The sequence below is a fragment of the Prunus mume genome, linkage group LG5, assembly GCF_029339155.1.
Source record: "Prunus mume cultivar Tortuosa linkage group LG5, ASM2933915v1, whole genome shotgun sequence".
NCBI lineage: Eukaryota > Viridiplantae > Streptophyta > Magnoliopsida > Rosales > Rosaceae > Prunus > Prunus mume.
In genome coordinates, this window is record NC_142702.1 from 6,997,615 (window position 1) to 7,025,515 (window position 27,901).

Consider the following 27,901-nt stretch of genomic DNA (forward strand, 5'->3'; position numbering starts at 1 on the left):
AGCGGGGACGGGGTTGATATTGTCATACTCGGCCCCTAACCGGCCTATTGCCATCTCTAGAGGGAGAGAGAGAGAGAAAAAAACTATAAATTATATATGATTTTTTGTTTTTAATAATGGGGTGTTTTTGAGTTTTTAAAAATGAGCCTACTAAATTGTTTTTTATGACTTTGGACTTAAAATTTGTTTCTCAATTTATAGAATTGAATCTAAATAAGATACCAAATAGACCCTAAACATGTCATAAGTTTTTTTTGTTCTGAACAAAAAGAGTATTTTTTTTTCTAAGTTGGTTTGGGATTTTATTTTTGTTTTTGTTTGCTTACAGACAACGCTTGAATTAAAGAAAAAGAAAAGAGTAAATAGAAAAAGGAAAAGAAAAGCATACCGACTAAGCAAAGAAAGATACTCAAAGCGACACGTGTATGACACGTATACAAAAAGACTCCGACCAGCGAAAGAGATAAATTCCAATCTGTCTTACAAAGTGTCAGAAACCCAAACACAAAACAAAAGCAGATGAAATTGAAATCGAAATCTTCTTCTTCTTCTTCTTCTTCTTGTATCTGTTTATGCAACTCATCTTCTTCGTCCTCTTACCTTTCCTCGCATTCTCATCCTTCGCAGAAGAATCAAATCCCTCCCATTTCCAAAACATGGCCACTCTCGGCGGAGTCCACGAATCCCACGCCTCCCAGAACAGCCTCGAAACCGAAGACCTCGCTCGCTTCGCCGTCCAAGATCACAACAACAAGGAGGTCTTTACTCTTTTTTGCCTTTTAATTTCTACAATATTATGCTGGAATTTCAATTAATTGAAAATTGTGCAGAATGCTCTGCTTGAGTTTGTGAGGGTGGTGAAGGCGAAGGAGCAGGTGGTTGCTGGCACTCTGCACCATCTGACGATCGAGGCAATCGATGCCGGAAAGAAGAAGCTTTACGAAGCCAAAGTCTGGGTGAAGCCATGGATGGGTTTTAAGGAAGTGCAGGAGTTCAAGCACGCCGGTGACTGTAATGAAACGCCGTCGTTTACCCCTTCCGATCTTGGTGTTAAGGAAGGTGGGCATGGTCCCGGGTGGCAATCTGTGCCGCCACACGATCCTCAGGTTCAGGATGCTGCAAATCATGCTGTTAAGAGCCTCCAGCAAAGGTCTAATTCTCTGTTTCCTTATGAGCTTCAAGAAGTTGTTCACGCTAAGGCTGAGGTTTGTGCCCTTCCCATTTCTTGTGCTCTTTCACTTCTTATTGGGTTTTTGGGGCAGTGTTTGGTTGTGCTGAATTGGGTGTTAAAAATCAATTTAAAATGCATTTTGGAGAATTGGGGTTCGGTGGGTTAAATTTGGTTGTTTTCAATTGGGTGGCAAGGAGAATTGGGTATTGGAGGATAGGTAATATTTGATTGAATTGAATTGGTATTGGGGTAGTCTTTAGATGGTTCAGAAGATTGAAATGCATTTTGTTGTTTTTAAATGTGCATTTGAACTCAAATTGTTCTGTATAGTGCACAGGAATCTTCTAATTTCTTCTTTTCTTCATTTGTTTCTGTTCTGAGATCAATGGGTTTGTACTGATTTGCATATGTTTGAACTGTCTGTGTGAGAGCAGGTGATAGAAGAACATGCCAAGTTTAACATGCTTCTGAAGTTGAAGAGGGGAGACAAAGAAGAGAAGTTTAAAGTTGAAGTGCATAAGAACAATGAAGGCACCTTCAAACTGAACCAGATGGAGGCAGATCACTCCTAGTTAAGATATAGCAAGTTTGTAGCAAAGCAAATGTTCTGGAACTAACTGAGTGTACAATTGCTTTGGTTGCTGTTTGTATAACTTTTTATGACCTGATGCCAACACTTTGGTGTGTGGTTGTGTTTTCGAACTGTATGTGTATGTATAATAATGCTATTGCTACTTATCTTTTCTTTCAATTCCCCTCACTCCTGGAATGGCTTCGATTTGCCCATCGCATTCTCGTCCCTACCAACCATAACAAAGTTCTCTATCCCTATTCCTGCCTCAGACCGCGGAGGGATTCTTACTCCCTTGCCTAGGTAACCTTTCGACTGCTGTCGACCATTTCGACACTAGATTTTTTTTGGTTTTTTTCGTCAGAACCCACAGCCAAGCCATGTTCCTAGCTACAACCGCAGCTTCCGCCTACTGTTGTCAATGTCAGTATGAGAGTTGGACGAAGACAGAAACTAAAAAATTAGTTGGAATTGCGGTTAAAAATCCTTTTATTGTTTATAAAAATTATTATTTTTAACATAAATTTTTTATATATTACTTTTGAGACATACGGCTCCCACTATACTTCTATACGGAGAATAGAAGGATAAAGCAATAGAATAAAAGTTGGAACGAAGATAATTGAGTTCTAGAGCAAAGAAATCGAAAAGAAAATTCTATAATCGGTAATTTCTGAATAAAATTGAGAAAAAGACTACGAGTATTGCAAGGATACATGCCATCTGAACCTTGTCAACTAGTAAACCTAAGTGACTTAAGGTTGGATGCTAATCAACTCTCTGGAAAATTAAACCAGAACAGGAAATTCAAAGAAAACCTAGTAAAAGAATAGACTAACGGGCCCAAGTACTCTTGGAGAGCCTTGTAGATGCTCCTGCATCAGAACAGCAACTAGCAGATGTCACCTCAGAACTCTCCACAACGTCATCAGCAAACACAGGGATATGTTCCTTGGTTATATCAGATAAAATGATGAGCACATGCTGCTCAACCTTAACAACCATACCAGTTGCACCTTCCAGAGTACCAGATACAACTTTGACATGATTCCCAGGTTCAAAGTATTTGCAAAGCTCCTTTTCGTTTAAGGCAAGAGTTTTTGGAAGCTGTTTCATTTCGGGCCTGATATGAACAATCTCTTCCTCAACTTTCTCAACCCATCCTTTCAAATTTTTAAGATCTCCCTTGACAACAATAACTGTATCACCCTTCATAAAGGGTCCCTTCTTTCTGTCTGAAAATAAAGTTGACAAACGGGCACCGTTCTCCCCGGGTTTCCGGAATTTTTCAAGTTCATCCAAAGTGGGACGTATGCTTTGAGAGCTAATTGATTTCATCGATACTGCCTTGTACAGGAAACCATCTTTAAACAGCATGCCATCAATACTCTCAAAGTAATCACCAGTCACCGGATCTCGTCTACGCTCTACATGAATATGCAGTTGTCTTACTTCATCAATATTCATAAAGCGTGGAGGAGGAACAAATGCCTTCTTTTTCACAACTTGTCTGCCCTCCAGTTTATTCGCAATAGCTTGTAAATCAATCCTTGGAATTAACTTTACCCTGACTCTCTGCCGCACATCATCGACACCCACAACCTTGGCAAGGTCTCCTTTATAGGTCCCCATCTTCATTCTGACCCATGTACCCCTAGAAACATCAATTGCCTTGCTTTCAACTGAAAGAACGTCAGTCATTTCTCCGATCGGAACACGGTTTAACTTATGTAGGGCAAGTATATTGCCCAGACCTTTGCAAGCCTCCCTCACATGGGCTTCGTTGTCGGCTTCAATGTATATAAAGTTTTTGAGGTGGCAACAGCAGACTTGATGTTCAGTTTAGGTTTATCAATATACTTTTGCATTAAGCAAACAACTGCCTCTCGCTCAGGACCGATCGCGCATTTCACCATCCACAACTTCGGGTCCCTAACACAAGGTAAAAGAGCTTGCTGATTCACCATCACATCAGTTGTCTCCTCCTCGTCGTATTCTGCATGACTCGATGATGACCTTGCATACCGCGCTTGAATTCTTCTCTCAAGCGCTTCAACATCTTCTTCTTGCGGCTGCAATGGACGATGACGATGCATCCTTCTACCACCATGTTCTTCTTCAGGGAGATCAGTTCCAGTATCAACAATGAAGTCGTCCTGGCCCTCATCTTCCTCTTCCTCCTCCTCATCGTTATCGACCTCGGCCTCGATATCAAGAAACTTTGACCCAATAGGCCTCTTATTCCTCCGCTTACGACTCACACCACCATCATAAGCCTCATCATCGTCTATGAAATCCGATCTCCTCCGCTTCTGTCTGGATCTTTGTCCTCCCTGCTCCTCCTCATGTTCCTCTTCTTCATCCCCATCTAGAACTCGGTCTGGTTCGTAGTCATCTTCATCTCTGTGACAAGCCATGGCTGTCTGTGTGCTGATGGGATCAAATTTGGGGTTCTAGGGCTTTTGTTGGGTAGAAAGAGCGTAGTGGTGCTTTTCATGACATAAATCTCCTATTGAATTGACAAAATTGGACTAGGAAACTGCTTTCCTCCTTGCCCAAGGAAGGGGGCATTCCTATCTCCTCTAAGCCACAGATTTACAAATATTATGTAAAAATAATTTATAAAAAGTACCCAAAAAAATAATATTGACACACATGTCACACAACAGGAAAGTAGGAGTTCTTATTTCCACGAAAGAAGGCAAGTATTTTAAATAAAACTAGGAGTACGTTATCGAAATCCCACCTAAACTATATGCTGCGCTATTCTCGCAATTTTGCTACAACAAAAAAGTCTTCCCAAAACTTTACGGACTAAGCTATTTCGTATTTTCGAAAAAAAAAAAAAAAAAAAAAAAAGCTATTTCGCATAAAAAATAAAATTCAAAGAAAAAAAACATTCTTACAGACTAAGCAAGGAGAATCGTACACGTGTCCCAAATCCAATGGGCGAAATACCGACGTTTCCGTGCACACAGTATGTCGAAGAGTCAACAGAATTGAAATCGAAATTTTCATCTTCCTTCCTCCTGTGTGTATTAATAGCCATACAACTCTCTACCTCAAATCCAAAAGCCTCAGCTCGCAAAAACCAATTCTCACCCAAAAATGGCAGCAGTTGGCACAGTACGCGAATCTCAAGGTTCCGAGAACAGCGTCGAAACCGAAAGCCTGGCTCGTTTCGCCGTCGAAGAATACAACAAGAAGGAGGTAAACAAAAAGCCCTTTTTCTATTTGCGTGAAACAAAGATTGTGGTTGGGTTTTTGGTTAATTGATTGATTGAATAACTAATTGTGCAGAATGCTCTGCTTGAGTTTGTGAGGGTGGTGAATGAGAAGGTGCAGGTGGTTTCGGGCACTCTGCACTATCTGACGATTGAGGTCACCGACGCGGGGAAGAAGAAGCTCTTTGAAGCCAAGGTCTGGGTGAAGCCTTGGGCCAACTTCAAGGAAGTGCAGGAGTTCAAGCCTGTTGCTGACTCTTAGTTTCTCTTGAGAGGTTTGTGGGCTTTCATTTAGTTTTTTATTTATTTATTGCTTTTTTCTAATTACCTGGTCATTTGTTTGGAGAATTACCTTGTGTCAATACGTGTGGAAGTATATAAAATTGTAGATTTGCATTTCTTGTTAATGTAAATTTCTTAACTGAGCTTAAGAGTTTAAGATTTTGGAAATTCAATTGTAAGCAATTTACACAAAAAATTCACTCATTGTAGACGACTTGGATCCTCTCCTTGGCATTGGTTTTCCTGCTTCCTTGTTTTCTAATGAAAGAGAACCCAAAGATTAAAAATATGCATGCTACTTTATGAAATTCTGGGTTGTTTTTTAGCCTTCATTTCATGTCCTTTTTCCTCACTCCTCTATCTGAAGAACAGGCCTGTTTCCTTCCATTTTTCTCTTCCACTCCTTGGAAGAAAATAGATGATTCATGTGTGTTTTCAGAATTGTTCTTACCACGCCATTGAGCTTTGCAAATAAATTTGGTCTTAAAAATTGTTAAATCAAGCTCAAATGAAGTACATTAAGTCCTTTTAGCCAAGCTTTGCAAGAACATCGTTCAGTCTGGTGGGTACAGTCTAGGTATCTCTGCTTGTTGGGTGCTCTTGATCTTTCCTGGCCCTGGGTAATCCAACTGCTCTAAAAAAGTAATCACTGAAGTTATATTCTCAATGGAAAACATAAATTTTTGTTTAGTAAAAGTATGATAAAGAAATCAACAAGGTAATGGTAGTTATGAACTCATATTGCTAATGTCTAGGAGTATCTTTCAGTTCCTTGAGTGGCTCCTTTTCTTCTTGGGATGCAACCATAAGTGATTGAATATACTTCTTTTCTTTCTTGAGTGTTTCCCACTTACACAATTTGGAGCCACACTTGTTAGGTTCTTTTTAGTAGTGCGTGAAGATGATAAAGAAAAAAATTTGTTATGCATTTTTCTTCTTTTCATAGTTGGGTAGGATAGGAAGGAGACTGTTCATCTTCTCCCTGTTCAGAGAGAAGGATAGGAATAGGTCAGTATAGTAACAAAACCATTTAAAAATTTATGGTCTAACTTGTCATATTTTTAACCTTTGGATATGTTTGGTCTATATTAGAAACGATTGGTAATTCGTACTTATTTCTATGTGTTTAAACTGTGAGAGCAGGTGATCGAAGATAATGGAAGTGTAACATGCTTCTTAAGGTGGGGGAGGCAAAGAAGATAAGTTTAAAGTTTAAGTACAAGAATAATGAAGGTAAAGTCTGAATCAGATGGAGCTACACCACTGTTAATATATGAGTCTGTAGCATGCCAATCTTCTACAAATTTGGGTGTATACATGCTTCCGTTGTAGTATTTATCTTGTGTCCTAATTAATACCAACCCTAATCACTCGGTATTGTTGTGTACTTATTTTTCCAATTTGAATGCAATGTGTTATAATTCTATTCCCTAATCTTTGTCCCAATATCTCCCCACTCTCTCGACATGTAATTTGCTGGAATTGTTAAGGCCTTTCTGATATCATTCGACTTTCCCCGTGTACGGACTCCGATCTTTTAAGCTATGAAGTTTAGGACATACAAGTACTAGACTTAGTAACAAGTGGCCATTATTTTGATATTATTCCAGTTCTTAGTCTTGTTTTTTTTTAATAAACCTCAACACTTCCACAAGTAGTGAGACTGAGAATGAGTGTAACTGTCCGTCATCTTTTTACCAAAACTCAAGAATCTGTTTGAAACGTCATCATTTTCATTCTGTTTACTAGCAATCCTACACATGCACAAATATTACTGGAGAAATAAGAGAAGAAAGATGAAAAAGTAGTGAGAGAAAACATTGGTGAATTTATTTTATTTCTATTTTTTGAAAAACTAATTTATAATTACTGTGGTACCCCTAATATATTAGGCTTTTCATTATTTGTGAATGTAAATAGGAACACAATTGGAACAGTACTAGTATGGGTCAACTTCATTTAGTAACATTATTTGATTTGATTTGATATTTGTTACCACACTAAAGCAACCCTAGTTACATTATTTCCGGTTGAAGCGCTAGAGGTAAAAGGGATTAGAAGGCGTGGTTAAATTCCCCTTCCTTTCAAGGCTTGAAGGACAGCTTTCATGGAAAGACGATCTACTGGGCACCACCAGATGCCCCAAACCGTAACGACAAGAAGTTTCTTAGCAATTTGATCACCATTTCCTTGATCACGAGTGCATTTGCCTTCCCCCTGTTCCTTGATCCATTTTGTGAAGTCAAACATGGACGGTATTCTCCTCTGTGACCTGAACGTTTTTCCTGCCTCCAACCATTTCAAGTAACAGCATTCCAAAACTGTGAATATCTAACTTGTATGATACGTTACCCAAGTTCATGGAGAACAAATTAGGTGGAATGTAAACAATGGTCCCACCCTGGCAGACTAGCAGTTGTCATGGAAACTGCAGTTTGATCCTCGAATCAGAATTTTTTTAAATTTTAATTTGTAGAAGTTGTCTTTCAACAAAACATTATGAGGTTTGATATAAAAAATAAAGGTTCGTTGGTCACATCCGTGCCTCAATTCCTTTGGCTATGATGAGAGTAATAAGGTACCTTGTCCCAACTTGTGTTCTTATTGGTAATAAGAGTACCTTGTGGGCTTGAGAGCTCTGTTATTTTCCAAACATTTGTTCAATTATGGCTCGAGTTTCTGTTCTGTCAAAAGTATATACATGACAGAGTGCAACAAATGCAGGCACAGGTGAAAATAGACCAAGGACTAGAGTTGCTTAAATTTTGCCCCAACTCCCCTGTAAAAGATCTGAACACCAGCACTTTTTCCTGTCCACAGTAAATCATTATGTAGTGCTGGGAGAAAGTTCTCATATTTTTGGCTATCTATTCATTTTCTTTTCTTCTTCTTTTCCTTTTCTCGAAAATTCAAAATTTATTATTGCTGAAGTTCAGCTATTGCAGAGAATGTGGTGATGCTTAAATAGTTTGGTACATGATTATTTGAAAACCTTGATAGAAACACTCACTCGTTTCCGATTCTCCATTATTCAGATTTTTCTATATTATTCAAGATAAAGAAATTTTGTGGGCAGGAATTTATTTGTCAACATGGAATTTTTTTTAATGTGTTGTTAACTCATTTTCCTCAGGGTAGAGTTGATTTGTCAACACGGCAATGAGATTTTATTTGTCATAACTTGTGGAATAATGTTGCCAGTGGAAAAAAACGAGTCATAGGAGGATAAGGTTTAGACCAATTCTGCTGCTTTCAAAAAGATGTAAAGAAAAACTGGTTGGTGGAAGACCACATGATATCTTATTTTAGATAACATGTTGGGAGTATGATTAGATGTTCAAGGTGCAGAGAAAAGTTGAGTATTTCCTCAGAGATGACAATTTCTTTCTTCATCCTGTTGTTCATGGTAGGCTTCAAAGTTAATATTGGAGCGTGCCAAAATGAGTGCTCAGAATTACGCTGTGGAGACTCCAGTCCACCTATCAAATTCCCTTTTCGACTCAAAGACAAGCAGCCTGATCACTGTGGCTACCCCGGATTTGATTTATCCTGCAATGGAAGCAACAATACGGTGCTTGACCTGCCAATTTCAGTGAAGTTCACCGTCACTCATATCAACTACAAATCTCAGGTAATTCAAGTGGTTGATCCAGATGGTTGTTTTCCCAGGCAGCTTCATAAACTTAATCTGTCTGCCTCTGCCTTCCAATTCAAAGACGAAGGGCTCTACTATACTTTATTCAATTGTTCACCAGCACATAGAAAATTATATGATCTAATCCCTTGCCTTAGTGAGACTAGCCACCAAATATTGGCTATATCTTCAGATTCTTCCATTGACGAAGCTCCCATTTCTTCTTGTACCAAACTGTATAACCTTCCAAGTGTTCCATATGGTATATTATTCGAGTCAGAGCATGTTCGTTTGGAATGGTTCAAACCAGAATGTAAACATTGTGAGAGGAAAGGTGGAAAATGTAAATTGAAGAACAACAATGACACTGAATCAGAAACGGAGTGCTTCAAAGTGGGCAAACAAGGTATAGTCTTTCATCCATATCACTATACTAGTCAGGCATCATCCCTTTGCTCCCCATCAAGAATTTATGCAATTAAATATCTTATGTTGCATTAGCTACCATGAATTAGATAGGAAATGCAAAAAAATAAAGAAAGAAGAACGAAATTTCTGGCATATAGACTGTAATGCATCATATAACATAAAGATAACCAAGAATATGATTTTTCTGCAAAATAAAATACAATAATGATTGAACGATTTTGGGGACATGAGAATCTAATGGCATTAAAATCTTTTACAGGTGCCTCAACAAAGCTAGTGGTTATAGGTAAGCCATGCAGCCCTTTGTCCTTTTCTTTTCTTTTTTTTTTTTTTTTCCTAAATCCCTTTTTCTGTATAAAGATAGAGGTTCTTGACCGAATATACAATCTGTAGGTGTGATCGTGGGTTCATTTTTATTTGTGGTGGCACTCGTTTCTCTCCATCGGTTGTACACTTTTGACAGAAAACAAACCATGATTGAAGAATTTTTGGAAAATTACAGAGCTCTCAAGCCCACAAGGTACTCTTATGCTGATATAAAGAGGATCACCAATACGTTTAGAGACAAGCTGGGACAGGGGACCTTTGGAACAGTGTACAAAGGAAAGCTTTCCAATGAGATCTTTGTAGCTGTAAAGATCCTCAACAATTCCAAAGGAAATGGGGAAGAGTTTATCAATGAAGTGGGAACATTGGGTCGAATCCACTACGTCAACGTGGTTCAATTGGTTGGCTATTGTGCTGATGGATTTAGACGAGCTTTGGTTTATGAATTTGCACCAAACGGTTCACTGCAGAATTTTATAACATCAGCAGACAGCAACAACCATTTCCTTGGTTGGGAGAAGCTGCAATATATTGCTCTCAGCGTAGCCAAAGGAATTGAGTACCTTCACAACGGATGTGACCAACGAATCCTTCATTTTGATATCAAACCTCACAATGTTCTTTTGGATGAAAACTTCAATCCAAAAATCTCTGATTTTGGTCTTTCCAAGTTGTGCGCCAACGATCAAAGTGCAGTTTCCTTGACAACTGCTAGGGGCACCATGGGTTTCATCGCACCTGAAGTCTTCTCTAGGAACTTCGGTAACGTGTCCTACAAGTCAGATGTGTACAGTTTTGGAATGTTGTTACTTGAAATGGTTGGAGGCAGGAAAAATGTTCAGGTCACAGAGGCGAACAGCAGCCAAGTTTATTTCCCCGAATGGATCTATAATCTTCTAGATCAAGGAGAAGACATCCGCATCCACGTTGAGCAAGAGACTGATGCTAAAATCGCAAAGAAAATCGCAATTGTGGGGCTATGGTGCATCCAGTGGTACCCGGTAGATCGTCCTTCCATGAAAGCTGTAGTTCAAATGTTGGAAGGAGAAGACAATGTAAAAATGCCCCCTAATCCTTTCTCATCGACTGCTTCAACAAGAGACAGGGTTACAATACCTGCAAAACGCCCCCACCAAGAGTTACCTGTAATATCCGAATTAGATTGACGAAGTTAAAATGATTAGTCAGAAGTGCAATTGTTTTTGTAACTTGTGACTAATATCAAATAAACTAGAGCGTCGGGGAATAAACTGATGAGAAAGTAGTGTTAGATAATGAAAAGCATATGGAATTCCCCAAAGATGTATTGGTTGCCATTGAATAATTCGCCTACGAAAAGCAACACAAAAGAAACCTGATTTCCTAGAAACTGTCTTGCATACTTTTATGTATACTCTTATTCAAGTTTCCACCTTCAAGCACAAAAATCTTTTAAATTATAGATATTTAGTTTAGCCCATAAATATGCAACAACAAAAATTACCAAGAGGGTCCGAGCATTAATGACTAGCAAGTCGTTAGTTGCCAATTCAACACCATTTTGTTCAGCGTCTGCTGACCTTATTCTCTCAACTCAACCCACCCCACCCGCCATTCCATTTTGTTTGCTGGATTAGATAATGATAATCAAATCATGGATTTCTAAGTAAAGCTTTTTTTTGTTTTTTGTTTTTTTTTTTTTTTTTGTTTTTTTTGTGTGTGGGGGGGGAATGGGTGTGAATTTGTTATGTTTACACAACATGTAGGTTCTGAGCATGAGCAGGTTGGGCGGTGCAGCTGCTGTTTCTCCTCTTGTTGCTGATATGTCCTCTGAGGTAAATTAAAATGAAGAAACCCTTTTTATCATAGCAAGGACTGGACCCAAAGAAAAACCCATGTACATTACACATAATGCTTTCCACATAAAGAAAAAAGGGAATGGAAAATTTTCTTGCGGAAAATCTGTTTAGGTGGTGGTGTTGATGATGAAAAAGAAGAACCAATCCACCATTCACATTTCCCTGATTTCACCTACCCAAAGGAAGGAAAGTACCCAGTACTCAGCCGGCCAACTGAAAAACTCAAAGCCCCAACTTTCCATCAGAGAGAGAGAGAGAGAGAGAGAGAGAGAGAGCTTTGTATTGTATCCTTTCCCTTACACACTAAAGGGGGTGTATTCAATTGAGATTTTAATAGATTATACTTACATGATTTTAATTTAATAGATTTCAACCTGATTTGTAATTACATGATTTTTCTTATGATTTTAATAGATTGTAATTACAAGATTTTACTTATGATTTTAATTCATGTAGGACTTGCTTGTATTCTCCAAAGTAGATTTCACCGAAGTGTGGATTGGATTCGGGTTAGCCATCTTTCATCCATTAGTTAAACGATGCCAAGCCTTTAAAGAAGCAGAAAGTTGAAGTTACACCAATCTTAGCTCAAGTTATCATTACTATTTGTCATGTATGGCTATCTTCAAATCATCCTGTTCTAGAGCTAAAACCATAGCAGTCCCAAACTTCAAACATAACTATCATTAAACTAGAACCATACATCTATTAAGTTTTGGATAGAGAACTTGGTATGGAATTGAGAATTGACATAGGAAACAAGCCACAAGAAAGAAAAATCTTGAATTAATTGAATTTATAAATTTTACAACAGATAAGTTAATTAAATCAATTCAAATAAGAAATTGGGCAGCTGAAAACAAGTCAAAATGGTCCAGCTATGACATGATACTAGTATAGAACACTTGTCACTCAAATTAATTCCACAAATTGACTAAAGAAAGACAAATAAATCAAAGGAAATAAATGAGTTGAAAATCTATTGAGAAAAAGCATGCATATTGCACAATATGAACAACTATTGAAAGCAACGTATCTGAAATTATTGTTTAGATGTCTGAAGGTAAGCCATATGAGTCTCCTTTTTTAATGGGCAAAGAGATTATCCATAAGATGAAAGCGAACAAACAGTATAGACATGAAGCCAAAAGAAAGGCGGGAAGCACCTCATGCAACCAAACAGCCAGGAGAAAAAGAAAACAAGATAGACTAGAGAAAGCAAAGAAAACAAAGACAGCTATCTGAATCTATCCACTAAATACAGAAGGATCAAATCTAGTTAAACCAAGCTCTTGTAAAGATATGAGTACCTTGTTTATCTTCATTTGTTCATCTTCCCCAAAAACAAAAAACGTGAGAATCATGCATAGGATAGGAGGGTGGGATTTTTTTTATGGGGTTTGATATTAATATCACCCACTCAAAAGTCTCATACAATATACTATTTAACAAAATACCACAAAATTGGTAAGTTTTTTAATACCACCGTACTTTTTCTTATCTTTTGAAAGTCCTAATTGAATACCACAATACTTGGATTGATTATTTAAAAATCTTATTTGAATACCACGAGATTTTTATTGATTACTTAAAAATCCTAATTGGATACCATTGGACTTTTAAGCTTCAAAACAATCTATTAAATCTCATGCAGGACCGTAATTTCAAACCGGCGGCGGATCCGTCTTTGCCGAAACATCTCACGATGCGGGCCCACTTACTAAAACCCAAGACACTCTACCAAAATTTTGGCAGAGTCTCCCTAAAATGCTCAAACCAACAATAAACAACCTGCAATAATTTACATCAATACACAACCCAGCCAGCATGCTTTTACAAACTACAATCCAACATAAAATGGCCTCCGGCCTCAAGTAGTAGCCTAACATGGGCAATAACAGAGCGTCTACAGAATTTTTTACAACGAACAGGGAGTAGAAAGAATTTATACAGACCCTATTAACAGACGACAAGTTCGAGCTCGTGACTTGCTCGAATGCCTTCAGGAGCAACTTCTGCAGGCGCAAAGCAGAAAGATGTGAGTGGACAGAAATAAAGTTTCACTTTAAATCAACATAGTAACCCCACCATGTAAAAATAATGCTCTAGCATGCAGTTTCACAATTCAGAAACCAAAACTCAAACACAAAAATCCCAAAGTCCAAAACATCTCCACATCTCAAGCTCACAACTCATTTCCCAAAATATATGCAACTCTCAACACCCGTAAATACCCATATATAAATATATATATATATATAGCTAAGACTCTAATATACAATATACTCCTCTCCAAACTAATGTACCGGGGAGACAATCCAACCGGGGGATTGTTAGCTGACGCAGGATTTCCGAACACTAACCGCGTCCGGAGATGAGTAGTCCAACCGGGACGGAACTCCATAGCTCACACGCCGGCACCGCCAACGACACGTGTAGCTCACAAATCTCATAACAAGTCCTCTGGCAGACGGTATCATCACCCCACCGCGCGCCAACGGCGTGTGTGATGATACTCAAGCAATATACATACTCTCCCCATACGCCGGCCTGCCAGACACGTATGGAAAGTGTCTCACACACCGGCACTACCAACGCCATGTGTGAGACCCGTAATCTCATGGCCTTCCCACCCCACCGGCACTGCCAACGACGTGTGTGGGAAGCCTAGTAACTAGGGAATGGTACTCACCTACCATACTCATACATCTCACAACCATCCATCAAACTCCTATCTTTCCACAATCTCACCACAACAACCTCTCATACTCTATACATAGACAATATAGATAGCCATCCCAAAATCCATATCAACATAATCATCATACTCAAATATATATGTTCATATTCAAAATATATATATCCAAGATATATAAACATATTCAAATCATCTACCAAAGACTTATTAAATCAAAGTCACCATCATTTAAAGTATATGCACAAAACTTTCATAATTAAAACCATGCATATGCTTAAAACAAAGTCCACTCACAAGTAATCCCAAGCTGCCCGGCCCGTGAGTCCGCTTTCTTCTGCGAGTGATCAACCGAAGTACCTATTCCAAGATACAAATCCTTGATTAACATCACGTACTTCCAAAACGGAAATTCACGAAAGGAAATACTTAAATCCCCAAGTTCCCGGTGCGCTCACGTCCAAAGGAACATCCTAGGGTCTGTTACTGATTGGAATTCGCTTCCCAATCGCACGGTGATCAATTTCCTAAACTTCACATTATTGAATTGGAACATCCGGGCTCCAATTCACGATCCGCGATATTCCTACAGGTTTCTAAGAGTTCCTAGATCAACATACTTCAATTTGGAAACGATCCAGCGGTCAGAACTTATCGAACCCGGATAACGCACAATATGCGAAATCCGTTCGATAGTCAAACGATATCCAAATTGAGATCCGCGAAATCCTACGCACTCGTGACAACCTAAGGATCTCAACAGGACAAAAACAACTTCACCCACCTTGCCCACGCGCCGCCACCGCGCGCGGCAGCGCGCGGGTGTGTAGAGAAGTTTCCGGCGACGGAAAATCTCACACCAACGCTCACCCTTCTAATCCTAGATACTACTCGAAGAATGGAGCAACTTTTTCAACTACGGCAACGTCCAATTCGGACGGCAAGTGGCCGGAATTTCAAATTGAAATCCGGCCAAAACCTAGATTTCCAATTCGAGAATTAACCTGCAAATCTATCAAAACCTATCCCACAGCCAGCTAGAACACACAAAAAGGATGAGAAACCTCACCTTACCGTCGGAAATGGTGGTGGAGGTGAGATCGGCGGCGGAAGTTCCATCGATTCGCCACGATTCGCATTTTCCGCGAGTCCCGAGGGTTTCAGTGTCTTGGCGGGAAGAGAGAGAGAGGCTGCGGTTGAGCAGGGACAGTCTCGTCGGACGGGGTGGTCGGAGGTGGCGGTGTGGTGGTTTCCGATCGGTGAGCGATGTGGGAAGGAAAAATCGCAAGGAGAAGAAGAAGACGCGGGAGGAGAGAGAAAGTGAGGGTAAATGTGAAAAATCAGATTTTACCCCAAACTTACTTGAAATAATTACAGTTCGCCACCGAACAAGTTTTGATCGCCAAAGCCGTTAAATCTCCGATTCAGCCTACACTTTGTCTACAGTTTCGTCTCACACCTACGCAACCACACCACTCACGGTCCCAAAATCTTCCCGGCTAAGAAAGTGACCAAAATCACTTTTAACCCAGGAGTAATTTAATATTTTCCCTTAATTAAATTAAATAGGAAAATAAACGGAGTCGGGGTGTTACATCTCAATTGAATACACTGCTAAAAAAACCCCAAAAATAATAGTTTAACTTTATGTGTGAAACTAATGCCTTTTGGGTTTTATTTAGACCTTTTTTTACTCTTTTTTTCTTTATCTTTCATACAGCGGGCCCTTTAAAAAAAAAAAAAAAAATTAAACTAACCTATTTACCACCTAAGTTTGAATATTTTTATTATAATTTTTGTTCAATATGAGGTAAGTGTTAAACAAAAAAAGCCACATTTTTCATTTTTGCCCAAGACCTCCAAAATTAATGGGCCAACCCTGACTTAAAAGATGTGTATGACAAATGGAGATTTTAGATATAAGTTTCGAGTTTTTCAGATTTTCTTTGAGTGAAAGTTTTTGATAGTTGTAATTGATGGTAGAAAATAGGGAGATTAGGTTTTATTTTTTGAGAAACGTATAAGTTTTATCTTTTGCATGCAAATGGGTCAATGGCCTTTAATTCTGTCTACACATCCGAAAGGATATCTCCAAATGAAATTGAACCACTACTTCTGCAGTATTCTACAAGTTAGAAAATCAATTCTGCCAACTGGCACGCAATGCTCCTGTGGCAGCTTTTCACAGTATTACTATTATATAAAGTCCACATATCACAAGCAATACTCAACGTTTGGAAGCTCTCTCTCTATGGCTGCAGGAAGAGTAGCTTCTCCATCACAATTATTCATAGCCCTCCTCTTAGTTCTTAGCTTATGCTGTTTGAGTTGCAATGCTAAGGATGATTATCGTCAACAGTGTGAACCTTCATGGTGCGGCAAACATAACATAAGCCACCCTTTCCGACTAAAAGATGATCCAGAGAAGTGCGGTGACTCAAGGTATGAGCTGTCTTGTGAGAACAACCTTACAGTATTATACTTGCATCCTGGAAAATACTATGTGCAGGCAATCAATTATAATAACTACACCATCCGAGTTGTGGATGCCAATCTTCACAAGGGTAACTGCTCTTCAGTTCCCTATTATTCATTGTCAGCGTCTAACTTCAGTTACGAGGATGAGGATCCGTATAGGATTTCTCAACCTAGAGGTAAGGGGCATTGGTGGGACACAGATTATGTGAAACTGTCAAAGCCTATAATATTCCTGACCTGTGAAGGCCCGGTGAATTCGCCTCTCTATGTGGATACTGCTCCTTGCGTTGGTGCAATGAGTAGTTCCAATTCCAATGGGCATTCATATGTTAGTGTTGGAGGATTAAATGCGTCAGACTTGATTGAGTTTTGTCGCATAGAGCTTATGTTAATGACATCGTCGCAGCTTACAAAGAACAATTCCTACATAGACATCCACAATGAGATGATCTATGGCTTTGAACTTACATGGATGCAGAGTTACCGTAGAGGTCAAAGCTGGTTTAGTTGCTACGTCGACAGTGATACCAACAAAGTTAATTGCTCTCATGAATGCTATGATTTATACTGTGGTAAGTATGTCAAAGATTTCTTCATTTGTTTTCTTCTGGTAACATAACTGTAGGCACATGTTCTGTTTTTTAACATGTCAAGATTCTAAAGTTCAAACTTGATGAAAACTTTTGACTTTGATGATGCAGGCTTCATCAAATATCTACACGGTGAGGACTCTCAATCCTATATTGTTTTCAATTTCTTCCAGTCTAAGCTGCATTTGTTATTATTAATAATTAATTCGCTCTGTTTCTTGCAGAATTCAGTTTCTTCCTTGTGTACCTTGGTGAGTTTCATCTCAATTTATTTTTTCTTCTCAATTATTATCCTCAGCAAATAAAAATTACTCTTTCCAGGAAAGAAAATTCATGCAGTGTTAAACAATTGGTCTCTAGTATTCGATTACATATACATTCTGGTTGTAGCAGCAACACATATTTCCATGATTCATTTCGACACTTCCTTACAGGACTAGCACTTGGAGCTAGGGCTGTGCTTGGGGCTGCGTGTCTGATTGCGCTTTTAATTTATAAATTCAAGAGGCGGCACTTATCAATGTATGGAAATATTGAAGAATTCTTACAAAGTCACAACAACCTCATGCCAATAAGGTACTCCTACTCAAATATCAGGAAAATGACCAAGGGATTTAAGGACAAATTGGGTGAAGGAGGTTATGGTTCTGTATACAAAGGGAAGCTCCGAAGCGGCCGCCTTGTAGCAATTAAGATGCTGGGTAAGTCCAAAACAAATGGGCAAGATTTTATCAATGAAGTTGCTACAATTGGAAGGATTCATCATGTAAATGTGGTGCAACTAATTGGCTATTGTGTTGAGGGATCGAAGCGTGCTCTTGTATACGAGTTCATGTCAAATGGGTCTCTAGATAAACACATATTTTCTAAAGAAGGACCATCAACCTTAAAGTACAAGAAAGCATTTGAAATTTCACTTGGAGTTGCTCGTGGTATTGACTATCTTCATCAAGGATGTGAGATGCAAATTTTTCATTTTGATATCAAGCCTCACAATATTCTTCTTAATGAGACTTTTGTTCCAAAGGTTTCTGACTTTGGGCTTGCAAGATTATGTCCATTAGATGAGAGCAGTTTAACTTTGACTGCAGCAAGAGGAACCATCGGATACATAGCTCCAGAGTTGTTTTACAAAAATATAGGAGGAGTGTCAAACAAAGCTGACATCTACAGTTTCGGAATGCTGTTGATGGAAATAGCAGGAAAAAGAAAGAATCTAAATGCAGTTGCAGCTCATTCAAGCCAAATATACTTTCCTTCATGGGTTTATGACCAATTCAGTGAAGGAAAGGACATAGAGATAGAAGATGCCACTGAGGAGGAAATGAAAATAACAAAGAAGATGCTTATAGTGGCATTATGGTGTATACAAATGAAGCCTAGCGAGCGTCCTACTTCGATGAGCAAAGTAGTACAGATGCTTGAAGGAGAAACTGAAGCCCTTCAAATGCCCCCAAAGCCTTTCCTGTATCCACAAGACAAACCAGTGGTGGATGATGAAGACAATCCAGAAACAACATGGCCATCGTCAACACAATCTAATGACGACTCTAAAGACTCAATAAGCTTAATTCAAAATGCTGACAATTAGCCTGTGTATACGTATAGTATGCCCGAGGAAAGGCTTCATGGCCAACATTTCAACTCTGCAGGGGCAGCAATGGTTGTTTCGTTTTTGATAGAACGAATCCTTCTTGTAATATATTTCTGTCACGATTTGTAAACTTGTTTTCAACAGTTTTTGGTCCTTCCTCCTTTAAATTGAAGTGTAACGTGTCCCACTCTTCAGTATGCACTTGCTGTTGATGGAATTTTTATTTTCTGAACGTTTTAATGATTTAAAACTAGTCAAGCTTCACCTACCAACAACCAAACATTACATACAGATAATCAACATTCTGAGAAATTTCTGCAAAACAAATATACAATGATTTAATGATTTTGTGGACATGAGAAACTGATGGCATTCAAGTTTCCAGCTTCAACGAAATCCCATTGCTTGATGACCATTGACCGCGGTGTCCTCACGTCTTAGTCATGTACTGTTACTGTTGGGGAAATTACAATTAAGAAAATAACATAATTACATTACTTTCTCAGCCAAGAAGCATATAGACTTTGGGTTGACGCGTGGATATCTTGCTTAATTTAAGGAGATCTAAGCCCACGGTGCAGCAATATATCTCAACAACCCAAGTGAAACGTTGAAAGACTCACACGTATTCGCACAAAAGGATGAGTCTACACCACAAAATTACCTTTCTTTGATAAGATATTTTGTGAATAAGTATTACTGCTCACACATAATAATTCATGTGTTGAAATGTGGAGAAATTTTGGTATGTTTTGGGTACGTCACGTGGTTGGTATACCATCCAATACACATAGGACATGTGTAAATATTTTATTTTATTTATCCTATGTGTATTGGACAATATTTCCACATGTTTCATATATATTGGATGATACACCAACCACGTGGCGTACTCGGAACATACAAGAATTACTACTTTATTAGCTAGACCATTACCGCGTTGTGTTAATCCAAACTTTCTTGAGTGTATTATGAATATATTGATATTGATTGATATTGATACTGATATTGATAATATCAATATTGAAGTGGACATTATTATTGTCCATAAAAAATAGGTAGATTATTATAAAAAATATAATAGGTAAAAAACTGTCAATATCAATATTGACAGTTTAATATTGATATTGATATATTGATGAAGAGTTTATTAATATTGAATATCAATATTAATAAACTCTTCATCAATATTGATATTGATATCTTAGTGAATTTACCTAAGTTTTGTTAAAAAGATCTTTTTAACATCTTTTTTTTCCTTTTGGGTAAAAAATAGGCAAATTAATATTGATATCAACTCAGTTTATTAAGCTTTAGGTAAATCGACTCCATATTAATAATCTACCTCAAATTATTAAAAGATTGTTGTAAATGCATGAGTTGGTAAGACCTCTTATTTATAGGCTTACAGTGATAAGAAGACATTAACAACTCTTAAATTACAAGCCCATAATTATGGTATTCAATATTAATAAACTCTTCATCAATATTGATATTGATATTATATTCAATATATTAATATTTATATCAATATTAATAAACTCTTCATCAATATTGATATTGATATCCATATTAAGCTTAGTGAATTTACCTAAGTTTTGTTAAAAAGATCTTTTTAACATCTTTTTTTTTCCTTTTTGGTAAAAAAACAGGTAAACTAATATTGATATCAACTCAGTTTATTAAGCTTTAGGTAAATCGACTCCATATTAATAATCTACCTTAGATTATTAAAGGATTGTTGTAAATGCATGAATTGGTGGATGACTACCATACCTATTAGCATTCACCCTTTCTAATTTTATGTAACATATACACTAAATACCATAATTATGGGCTTGTAATTTAAGAGTTGTTAATGTCTTATTATCACTGTAAGCCTATAAACAAAAGGTCTTACCAAGATGAGATAGACAAGTTGATTGAACAATTTCTATTGTCTTTCTTTACTCTTCATTTCTCTCTACAAATTCTCTTAGTTATATAACACGTTATCAGCACGAACCTCTAACTATTTGAGGTTTTGTTTTTCTATCTTAGAAATAGAATAGCTTCCTGAAATTACCTGTAGGATGACTAAAAATTCCTAGACAGGGGTGAATAGGCCAATTTAAAATTATAATAACTTCGGTAGCATGATTGATATGGCTTATCAATCTTGGAACATGCTGAACATAAAATAAAGGAACACACAGAAAATTATTTTACGTGGTAAAACCCCACCTCTGGGAAAAGCTACGGGACTCCTCAGTCCAACATAAATCCACTATAAAACTATGATTACAAGAAGTACTCATACACTTATTCTAGACACATTCTAGATAATGTTTACCGACTTCTTCGTAACTCAACTTCTTTCACGGAATGATCTTCGACACTCCTTATGTGGAACGCAATCACTGATCATGATTGCTTCAAGCTCGCAGGAGGAAAACCGCCACCACGGTCTTGGTGCCATCAACTGTATGAGTCACTAAACAATGCAAATGAACGCAATATGAATGATTAAAGTGTTTGATAAATCACCAAGTAAACATGAAATACTTGATGATTTATCTCAAATATATGCACAATAGCTTAGTAGGAATTTTAGATGCTCAGATAAAAAATGGTAGTTATGAACTCATATTGCTAATGTCTAGGAGTATCTTTCAGTTCCTTGAGTGTGACGCAGCACAAGCAACAAAGGTTTCAAACGAAAACCTTGAGTAACAAGAAATCCGGATTCCACCAGAAATTGAGAGTAATTCTCTTGGGATAATTTTATTCAAATCTGAGTTACCAAAAAACGTTCACCAAACCTGTCTAAATACACAACTCTCAACCCTTGAGCTGCTAGGGGAGTTATTACATTAAAACTGAAAAGTAGAATTTATTCCAGAAATTAACTACGAAACTTTGAATGCAGTTTTGGAATGCCAAACGACCTCAAGATGCCAAAATCCATCATACGTCACAGAATAGCTATGAGTTTGACTTGTGGCATCGTTCCCTTTCCAAAATCGTATTTTGCGTCCTAATCGGAGCTCGGACGACAAATCTGCAAATTCCCGCCACGTCCCTTTTCTAGCTCAACCGCGATAAAATCCGCCATTTGTTCTGCATCAGAGTGGCTCCTTTTCTTCTTGGGATGCAACCATAAGTGATCGAATATACTTCTTTTCTTTCTTGAGTGTTTCCCACTTACACAATTTGGAGCCACACACTTGGTAGGCTCCTTTTAGTAGTGCGTGAAGATGATAAAGAAAAAAAATTGTTATGCATTTTTCTTCTTTTCATAGTTGGGTAGGATAGGAGGAAGGAGACTGTTCATCTTTTTCTTGTTCAGAGAGAAGGATAGGAATAGGTCAGTATAGTGAGAGCAGGTGATCAGGTGATCGAGGATAATGGATACGATTGGTAATTCGTACTTACTAGCAAAGGCACCCGCGCCATGCTGCGGGTTTTGAAACCAAATTGCATTCTAAAAGACGTTTGAGAAAAATCATATTTTAAAAGAAGAGTTGATAAATTTTCTTTACAATTGAATCATAATTGAAGACAATTATGAGAAAGGAAACTTTGCCCAAATTCAATGCAATCAACTACCACTTAATATAGAGAAATTGAGTGGGGAAATAAGTTGTGAACAATGAAATATTATGTATATAATGTGTACATTAATGAGATGAATGAATTGAAAAGGAAAGAGCATAAACTCTGATGTGGAAGTAGGAGAGGCAATTTTGGAACTGCCTTGGGCTTTTTTCTTCTTCAAACCGATAATTAGTAAATTGTCAGAATCTCACACATTTTCTTCTCTGGTTTTATGTTTATCATCGGCAAGACAAACACTTTCATAAGAGATTTCTATACCATTTGAAATGCAAAACTATGAGCTTCTTGCATCATCTGATTTCGTTTGCTATCTCTAGTCATTTTACGCATTATGCACAGAAATTTAAAACCCCAAGCAACAGATTGATAGCTGGAAAGGAGAAAAAACATGCATTTATACAATTTTAAATTATAAGCAAATGCACCGTGATATTGAGAACCACAGAAGTGAGAATTTTCAAATGTCATAATATTTGGCAATCAATAAGCTACAGCCACCATGCATGCAATCTTTTGAAAAATGGATAAAACACTAACCTGTAGTCAAAGAAGCTATCAAGCACTTCGAAAAACAGCCACACAAAAGCAGGATCACAATAGCTATCTAAAATACAAAGACAGAAAAACAAAATTAGGCTAATAAGTATAATTCTGGTTTTGCTTGTGAGATAAGACAGTCTCAATTAATGAATCTGTTTCAATACTGATTTTCGTATTGAAGAATATCAAGAACCAACAGAAACTATTTGTTACATTTCCTTTTCTTACACAAACAAATGAAAACATGAAAATATTACGATACGAATTGAAGACTGGTTTCTTTTCAAATTCCTTGAGAGGAGAATCACATGTTAATTGGTTGAAAAGTAACCAACACCATAAAGAGAAAACTAAATAAACACATCACAACTCATTTCAAAATCCATATGCATGCAAGACAGTGTAGACCAATACCAAATGTTCCATAAAAAACAAATTCGATAAAACCAAACATCGACCAAACCCTATATAATTAGTTAAGCCAATGTGGTCAATTTGTTTCTGGAAATTAGTTCAATGGCCCATAATTGTGACTTGCAACCAACCATTTGCAGAGGAGCAATTTTAAATAAAATTAAGCAACAATCAAAAGAGCGAAAAATAAAGACATTCTAGATTCTAAAACAGGGCTCTGAACAACTTGGTGATCCCCAATTGGAGCATTAGTGCCACATGTGCTACATCTTTGACAGTGTTTTGATATATAGCCAACCTTTTTAAAAAAAAATCTCATCCTCATTGTTAAAAATTGATGATCTTTTCCCACTTTAAAGTTATTTCCACTATGAATAGAAAACATAAAAAACATTTATTAAGAAAAAGTTCTTTCACTAACTGTATTGCAATGGAGATGCTACACTGTCTATTTAAAAACTATTAGATGCTGCATTTGAAATAAAGAGTATACGATTACTGATTATAATGTCATGCTTTTTAATAATGTGTTCTTTAATTTGAATAACTTTGATGCATAATAATCAAGCACCGTGTAGCTGATTTACATGGGTTCTTACTAAAAAGTTAATGTATATATTCACAGGGGATGCTTTGATATCAAACTTGCATACCAAAAATTCATCATTAAAAAATTAAGAAGAACAGTACATATGCCTAAATGATCAACACAAATGGGAAATTGATGCCATTGGCTAAAGCAAAATGGAAAACAATTAATTTCTGCCAATTAATTTCAACCAAGAAATTTGTCTCTTGCTTAACAGAACCAAAAGTAGGAACCTAAAACCTCTATCCAAACCAGTAAAATAAGCCAACACTTTGAGAGCACTGCATAGTTTACAACATCTAAGTTTTCTTTTTGGTCATTGGTGGAAATTTCACTATTCATTGTATTTAGCTATTTTTGGTTAATAAATATTTTGATGCCATTTAGTGAAGAATTTAGAACAGATGCTAAATGTAGATGCACCAAGTATGAAACCGGTGGAAGATTTTGAGTAATGTTTACAACTCAACAACATTTTCCTTGGCACTAATGCATTCAATATCGATCTATTATAATTTAACTCAGGCTTTTTCTGGTTTTTGTAATTCTTTTAGGCATCATATTCAAAAATTACAAATTCCAACCAACACATCGATGGCTGGAAAGGAAAAAATAAACATGGATGAGTTAAATTACAATATTTTTATTACATCTATATCCTAATCAAGCAAAATGGACGCACACCAACAGTATTGTAGCTATAGAAATAAAAAATTTCAAAACAAACATATGAAAACGAATTAAATACAATTTCTATAGCCTAATCAAGCAAACCATATAAGCAATAACATCACAATGATAGAAATAACAATTTTCAAAGACACAATATCCAAACACCAATTAGCCACAGTTGATATGCAAGACTTCTTCAAAAGACGAATAGAAAACTGACCTGTTGTCTAGCAGACAATGGGAAGAGCTACCAAACAGTCTAAAAAACAGTTATACAGCACCTGTAAAAAACGCAAAAACTGAAAATTCAGTTTCTTCTTCTCATAAGGCATATAATCCTTTTTTTGCGTTTGAAAATTGTTGAAGTCTATTTTTGTACGGTTGCCATCTTTCTTTAGGACTTGAAGAAAAAATAAGAAGCACACACTTATCCCAACCAATTGTCAATTGACACCATTAGCTAATTCCTAAGCTCTATTCACAAAACTTAAAACAATTAATTGGAAATTTCAGCCTACAATTAAAGTTATTTCCACTATGAATTGAAAAAAAAAAAACATTTATTAAAAAAAAGTTCTTTCACTAACTGTATTGCAATACATAACACAACAATTTCTTTTGTTTCTATATAATATCCTAATCTCCTTTCTTTCCATGGAAAATTGGCATTTTTCAGATAAGGAAAAGCCAGAGAACAATTTCATTAACACACACTGAAAAGCATTATCTTGAACTGAAAGCTTTCAATTCCCATATCAATATCAAATTCCAAAAAGTCCAACTTCTAAAACAAAATACATAAAAACCAACCCATGAATCAAAACAGCATAAAAAATAACCCAAAAAAACAGAGAGAATTGCACCAAGATCCATGATCCATCTATTTATACCGTCACTCTATATATTAGCTTGTTTTCATAGCCTTCAACTATCAAATGAACATCAAACCACTAAAAGAAAGAAAGTCTCTTGACAAAAAATCTCCCAGCCAACAAATTCTTCATATGGAAGAAATACTTGGGAATGGAAGGTATAGTGCTACCACCCTTCTCTTTCTTTTTCTCTTTCTCACTCACACAAACACATATATTCTAGTGTTCCAAACAACCAATGCTCTAATAATAAGAATGAAACAGGGAGCACGGAAGGCTGTATGAGTGAGACTATAAGTAAAGAAAGAGCTGAAGCTGCGAAGAATGATGCAGGACTACCACTCTTCAATTTAAAAAGAGTTTTAGCTGCAACAAACAACTTCAATGTAGCGAATAAACTGGGAGAGGGAGGATTTGGCCCTGTTCATAAGGTGACACTTTCTAAACTGCTTGATAAATACTAATGTACAGTTTATCTAATATATGCTAACTTGGACAGGCCAAAGACATAACAGATCTAGGTTCCTTGAAGGAGGCAGCAAAAATCTTCATTCCAGGTATATTGTAGCATGATTTCTGTTTTCTCAGCCTCTCTAATTCTATAAACCAAAAACTTCAATATATAACTTTAATTTTCTGTAAGCGTTGATCTAGATTTACATTCCTTTTGTCCTGACAACTCAATCGAACATCTCAATCAAAAGTCACCCTAAACAATTAAAATCACAAAACCACTCTCTCACTCAGGATTGAATCATTGCACAGACTATGATCAACATAAGCCTGCGGCAATCCTAATATCTAGGATATTATGTTCAATTGTAATTTTAAAAGGACAAAACATACACATTCAAGCAAGAACTCTACAGCATGCCTGCAGGCCATACAATTTTCAGAACTTATGTACCAAGCGTATTGAACTAGCAAAGTAAACCATATGTTTCCTAGACACCATATGCTTGAGAGTCAATCTAGATAAATGGGTTTTAAAACATGAATTATTTCAAGAAGATAAAAAGAAACCTTTCTTTCTAGTTGAACATAGGGAATTTAGGATAGAATTTAAGAACACTGTGACATATACTGAGAAAAGCTTCGATCAAGAACTATATTTTTCATATACTGAAACCAAAGTTTAAGCCACATAGCTATGTCTCAGAGCATATGGTGAAAAAATTGACGTGAGCAGAACTTAGAGAGTACACAAAGAAGGGAAGATGGCACTTTATCAGATGGTTGCTGGTTAATCATTCCCAATTTCTATTTTGACGAAACCGATTAATCTTCACTTCTTTTTCCTTGTGTTTTATCATTAATTTTTTCTCCATATTTAGGATACAGCAACCAAAAGCAGATAAAAAAGGAATTTTTTTTTTAAAGCACGCTTGGTCTTTGCTTTCTAGTGTGTTATCAGCAACCAAAACAGAAATTGGGAATGATTTCCATTTCTAAGATTTCTCCGAGAGAGCAAAGTCATTGAATCGAAAATTGATTAAAAAAATAATAATAATAAGAACGATGGAAATACCTGAGCTAATCTGTGAGATTCAATCCCCTTCCTGATAGAACCCAATATGTTGTGAAATATAAATACCTCAGCTCCTCTTATATAGCATTAGGGATTACCCAAGAACCTGAAATCAAATTAACCAAATAAATGAACCCAAATTCGTAAAAAATAAATCAAAAATACCCTAAAGATAGAACATGGCTCACACCCACGCTCTACAAAGGACGAAAAAAATCCCAGCCAACAATCAAATTCATGAAATGAAGACCAAAAGAGCTGTTAAAAAGTTGACGGGATGCATACCGAAGACAAAGGATGCAAAAACTCTTAAGCAAGAAAGATGGAATACGTCTGAGTCGAAGGCTGTAGAAACGATGAGAAATCTCCCGACCACAAATCTGTGAGACGAAGACTAAAAGTGCGGCTGGATTTGCAGCCCACCTCCCAAACGAAAATCGACGGCCCCCCACGCATGTCTAACAATGAATGCAGATCTTCCATAGCTGCCCCCCAACCAGCTGGTTCGAAATGGACTGAAAATGGACGCCTTCTCTGAGCGAACGAAACGTTCGCAGCGGAGGGAAAGGGGCAAAAAGGGAACAGAAGAAGATGTTCAGTTGAGGGCAGTTTCGTCAATTTACTGTTATGAAGAGAAAACAAAACAAAAACAATAGCAAAATGAGGGGCATTTCCGTCATTATACTGTGCTTAGGAACAGTGTTTAGTTGGATTGAGCTTTAGTATATATATAATTTCTATGTGTTTAAACTGTGAGAGCAGGTGATCGAAGATAATGGAAGTGTAACATGCTTCTGAAGGTGCAAGAATAATGAAGGTATCCTAAGTCTGAATCAGATGAAGCTACACCACTGTT

At 37.1% G+C, this 27,901-nt stretch overlaps 4 protein-coding genes and 1 pseudogene across 5 annotated transcripts; 4 read left to right on the forward strand and 1 right to left on the reverse strand.

Moving 5' to 3' along the window:
- The first annotated feature begins 485 nt into the window (after positions 1-485).
- LOC103343646 (cysteine proteinase inhibitor 12-like) lies at positions 486-1,922 on the forward strand. Its single transcript, XM_089053006.1, has 3 exons — positions 486-758; positions 831-1,205; positions 1,606-1,922. Exons 1-3 carry the CDS (start codon positions 573-575, stop codon positions 1,741-1,743), a joined length of 699 nt encoding a protein of 232 aa, XP_088909132.1. The 5' UTR covers positions 486-572; the 3' UTR covers positions 1,744-1,922.
- Positions 1,923-2,092: 170 nt separating this feature from the next.
- Positions 2,093-4,258, reverse strand: LOC103343649 (putative transcription elongation factor SPT5 homolog 1 pseudogene; annotated as a pseudogene).
- A 473-nt stretch (positions 4,259-4,731) lies between these two features.
- LOC103343799 (cysteine proteinase inhibitor 6-like) lies at positions 4,732-27,855 on the forward strand. Of its 2 annotated transcripts, XM_089053007.1 has the most exons (4): positions 4,742-4,952; positions 5,043-5,241; positions 6,392-6,412; positions 27,828-27,855. In XM_089053007.1, exons 1-2 carry the CDS (start codon positions 4,851-4,853, stop codon positions 5,226-5,228), a joined length of 288 nt encoding a protein of 95 aa, XP_088909133.1. In that variant the 5' UTR covers positions 4,742-4,850; the 3' UTR covers positions 5,229-5,241; positions 6,392-6,412; positions 27,828-27,855. The 2 variants fall into 2 exon arrangements, with proteins under 2 accessions (XP_008245658.2, XP_088909133.1); XM_008247436.3 differs by lacking the exon at positions 27,828-27,855 and having other exon boundaries at positions 4,732-4,952; positions 6,392-6,682.
- LOC107881978 (rust resistance kinase Lr10-like) lies at positions 8,540-11,007 on the forward strand. The gene is made up of 3 exons (XM_089053003.1): positions 8,540-9,288; positions 9,571-9,597; positions 9,705-11,007. The coding sequence occupies exons 1-3, from the start codon at positions 8,574-8,576 to the stop codon at positions 10,802-10,804; spliced, it is 1,842 nt and encodes a 613-aa protein (XP_088909129.1). The 5' UTR covers positions 8,540-8,573; the 3' UTR covers positions 10,805-11,007.
- On the forward strand, positions 16,419-19,000 carry LOC103343650 (LEAF RUST 10 DISEASE-RESISTANCE LOCUS RECEPTOR-LIKE PROTEIN KINASE-like 2.1). Its single transcript, XM_089053000.1, has 4 exons — positions 16,419-17,221; positions 17,351-17,371; positions 17,464-17,490; positions 17,674-19,000. The coding sequence occupies exons 1-4, from the start codon at positions 16,423-16,425 to the stop codon at positions 18,828-18,830; spliced, it is 2,004 nt and encodes a 667-aa protein (XP_088909126.1). The 5' UTR covers positions 16,419-16,422; the 3' UTR covers positions 18,831-19,000.
- Positions 27,856-27,901: the final 46 nt, after the last annotated feature.

Bases quoted from the DNA above. Each gene is read 5' to 3' on its own strand.
- LOC103343646 (XM_089053006.1), top strand. From the start codon at position 573: ATGCAACTCATCTTCTTCGTCCTCTTACCTTTCCTCGCATTCTCATCC. The intron at 759-830 runs GTCTTTACTCTT...AAAATTGTGCAG, and splicing joins AAGATCACAACAACAAGGAG to AATGCTCTGCTTGAGTTTGT. The intron at 1,206-1,605 runs GTTTGTGCCCTT...GTGTGAGAGCAG, and splicing joins TTGTTCACGCTAAGGCTGAG to GTGATAGAAGAACATGCCAA.
- LOC103343799 (XM_008247436.3), top strand. From the start codon at position 4,851: ATGGCAGCAGTTGGCACAGTACGCGAATCTCAAGGTTCCGAGAACAGC. The intron at 4,953-5,042 runs GTAAACAAAAAG...CTAATTGTGCAG, and splicing joins AAGAATACAACAAGAAGGAG to AATGCTCTGCTTGAGTTTGT.
- LOC107881978 (XM_089053003.1), top strand. From the start codon at position 8,574: ATGATTAGATGTTCAAGGTGCAGAGAAAAGTTGAGTATTTCCTCAGAG. The intron at 9,289-9,570 runs GTATAGTCTTTC...AATCTTTTACAG, and splicing joins CTTCAAAGTGGGCAAACAAG to GTGCCTCAACAAAGCTAGTG. The intron at 9,598-9,704 runs GTAAGCCATGCA...TACAATCTGTAG, and splicing joins AACAAAGCTAGTGGTTATAG to GTGTGATCGTGGGTTCATTT.
- LOC103343650 (XM_089053000.1), top strand. From the start codon at position 16,423: ATGGCTGCAGGAAGAGTAGCTTCTCCATCACAATTATTCATAGCCCTC. The intron at 17,372-17,463 runs GTGAGGACTCTC...TGTTTCTTGCAG, and splicing joins CTTCATCAAATATCTACACG to AATTCAGTTTCTTCCTTGTG. The intron at 17,491-17,673 runs GTGAGTTTCATC...ACTTCCTTACAG, and splicing joins TTTCTTCCTTGTGTACCTTG to GACTAGCACTTGGAGCTAGG.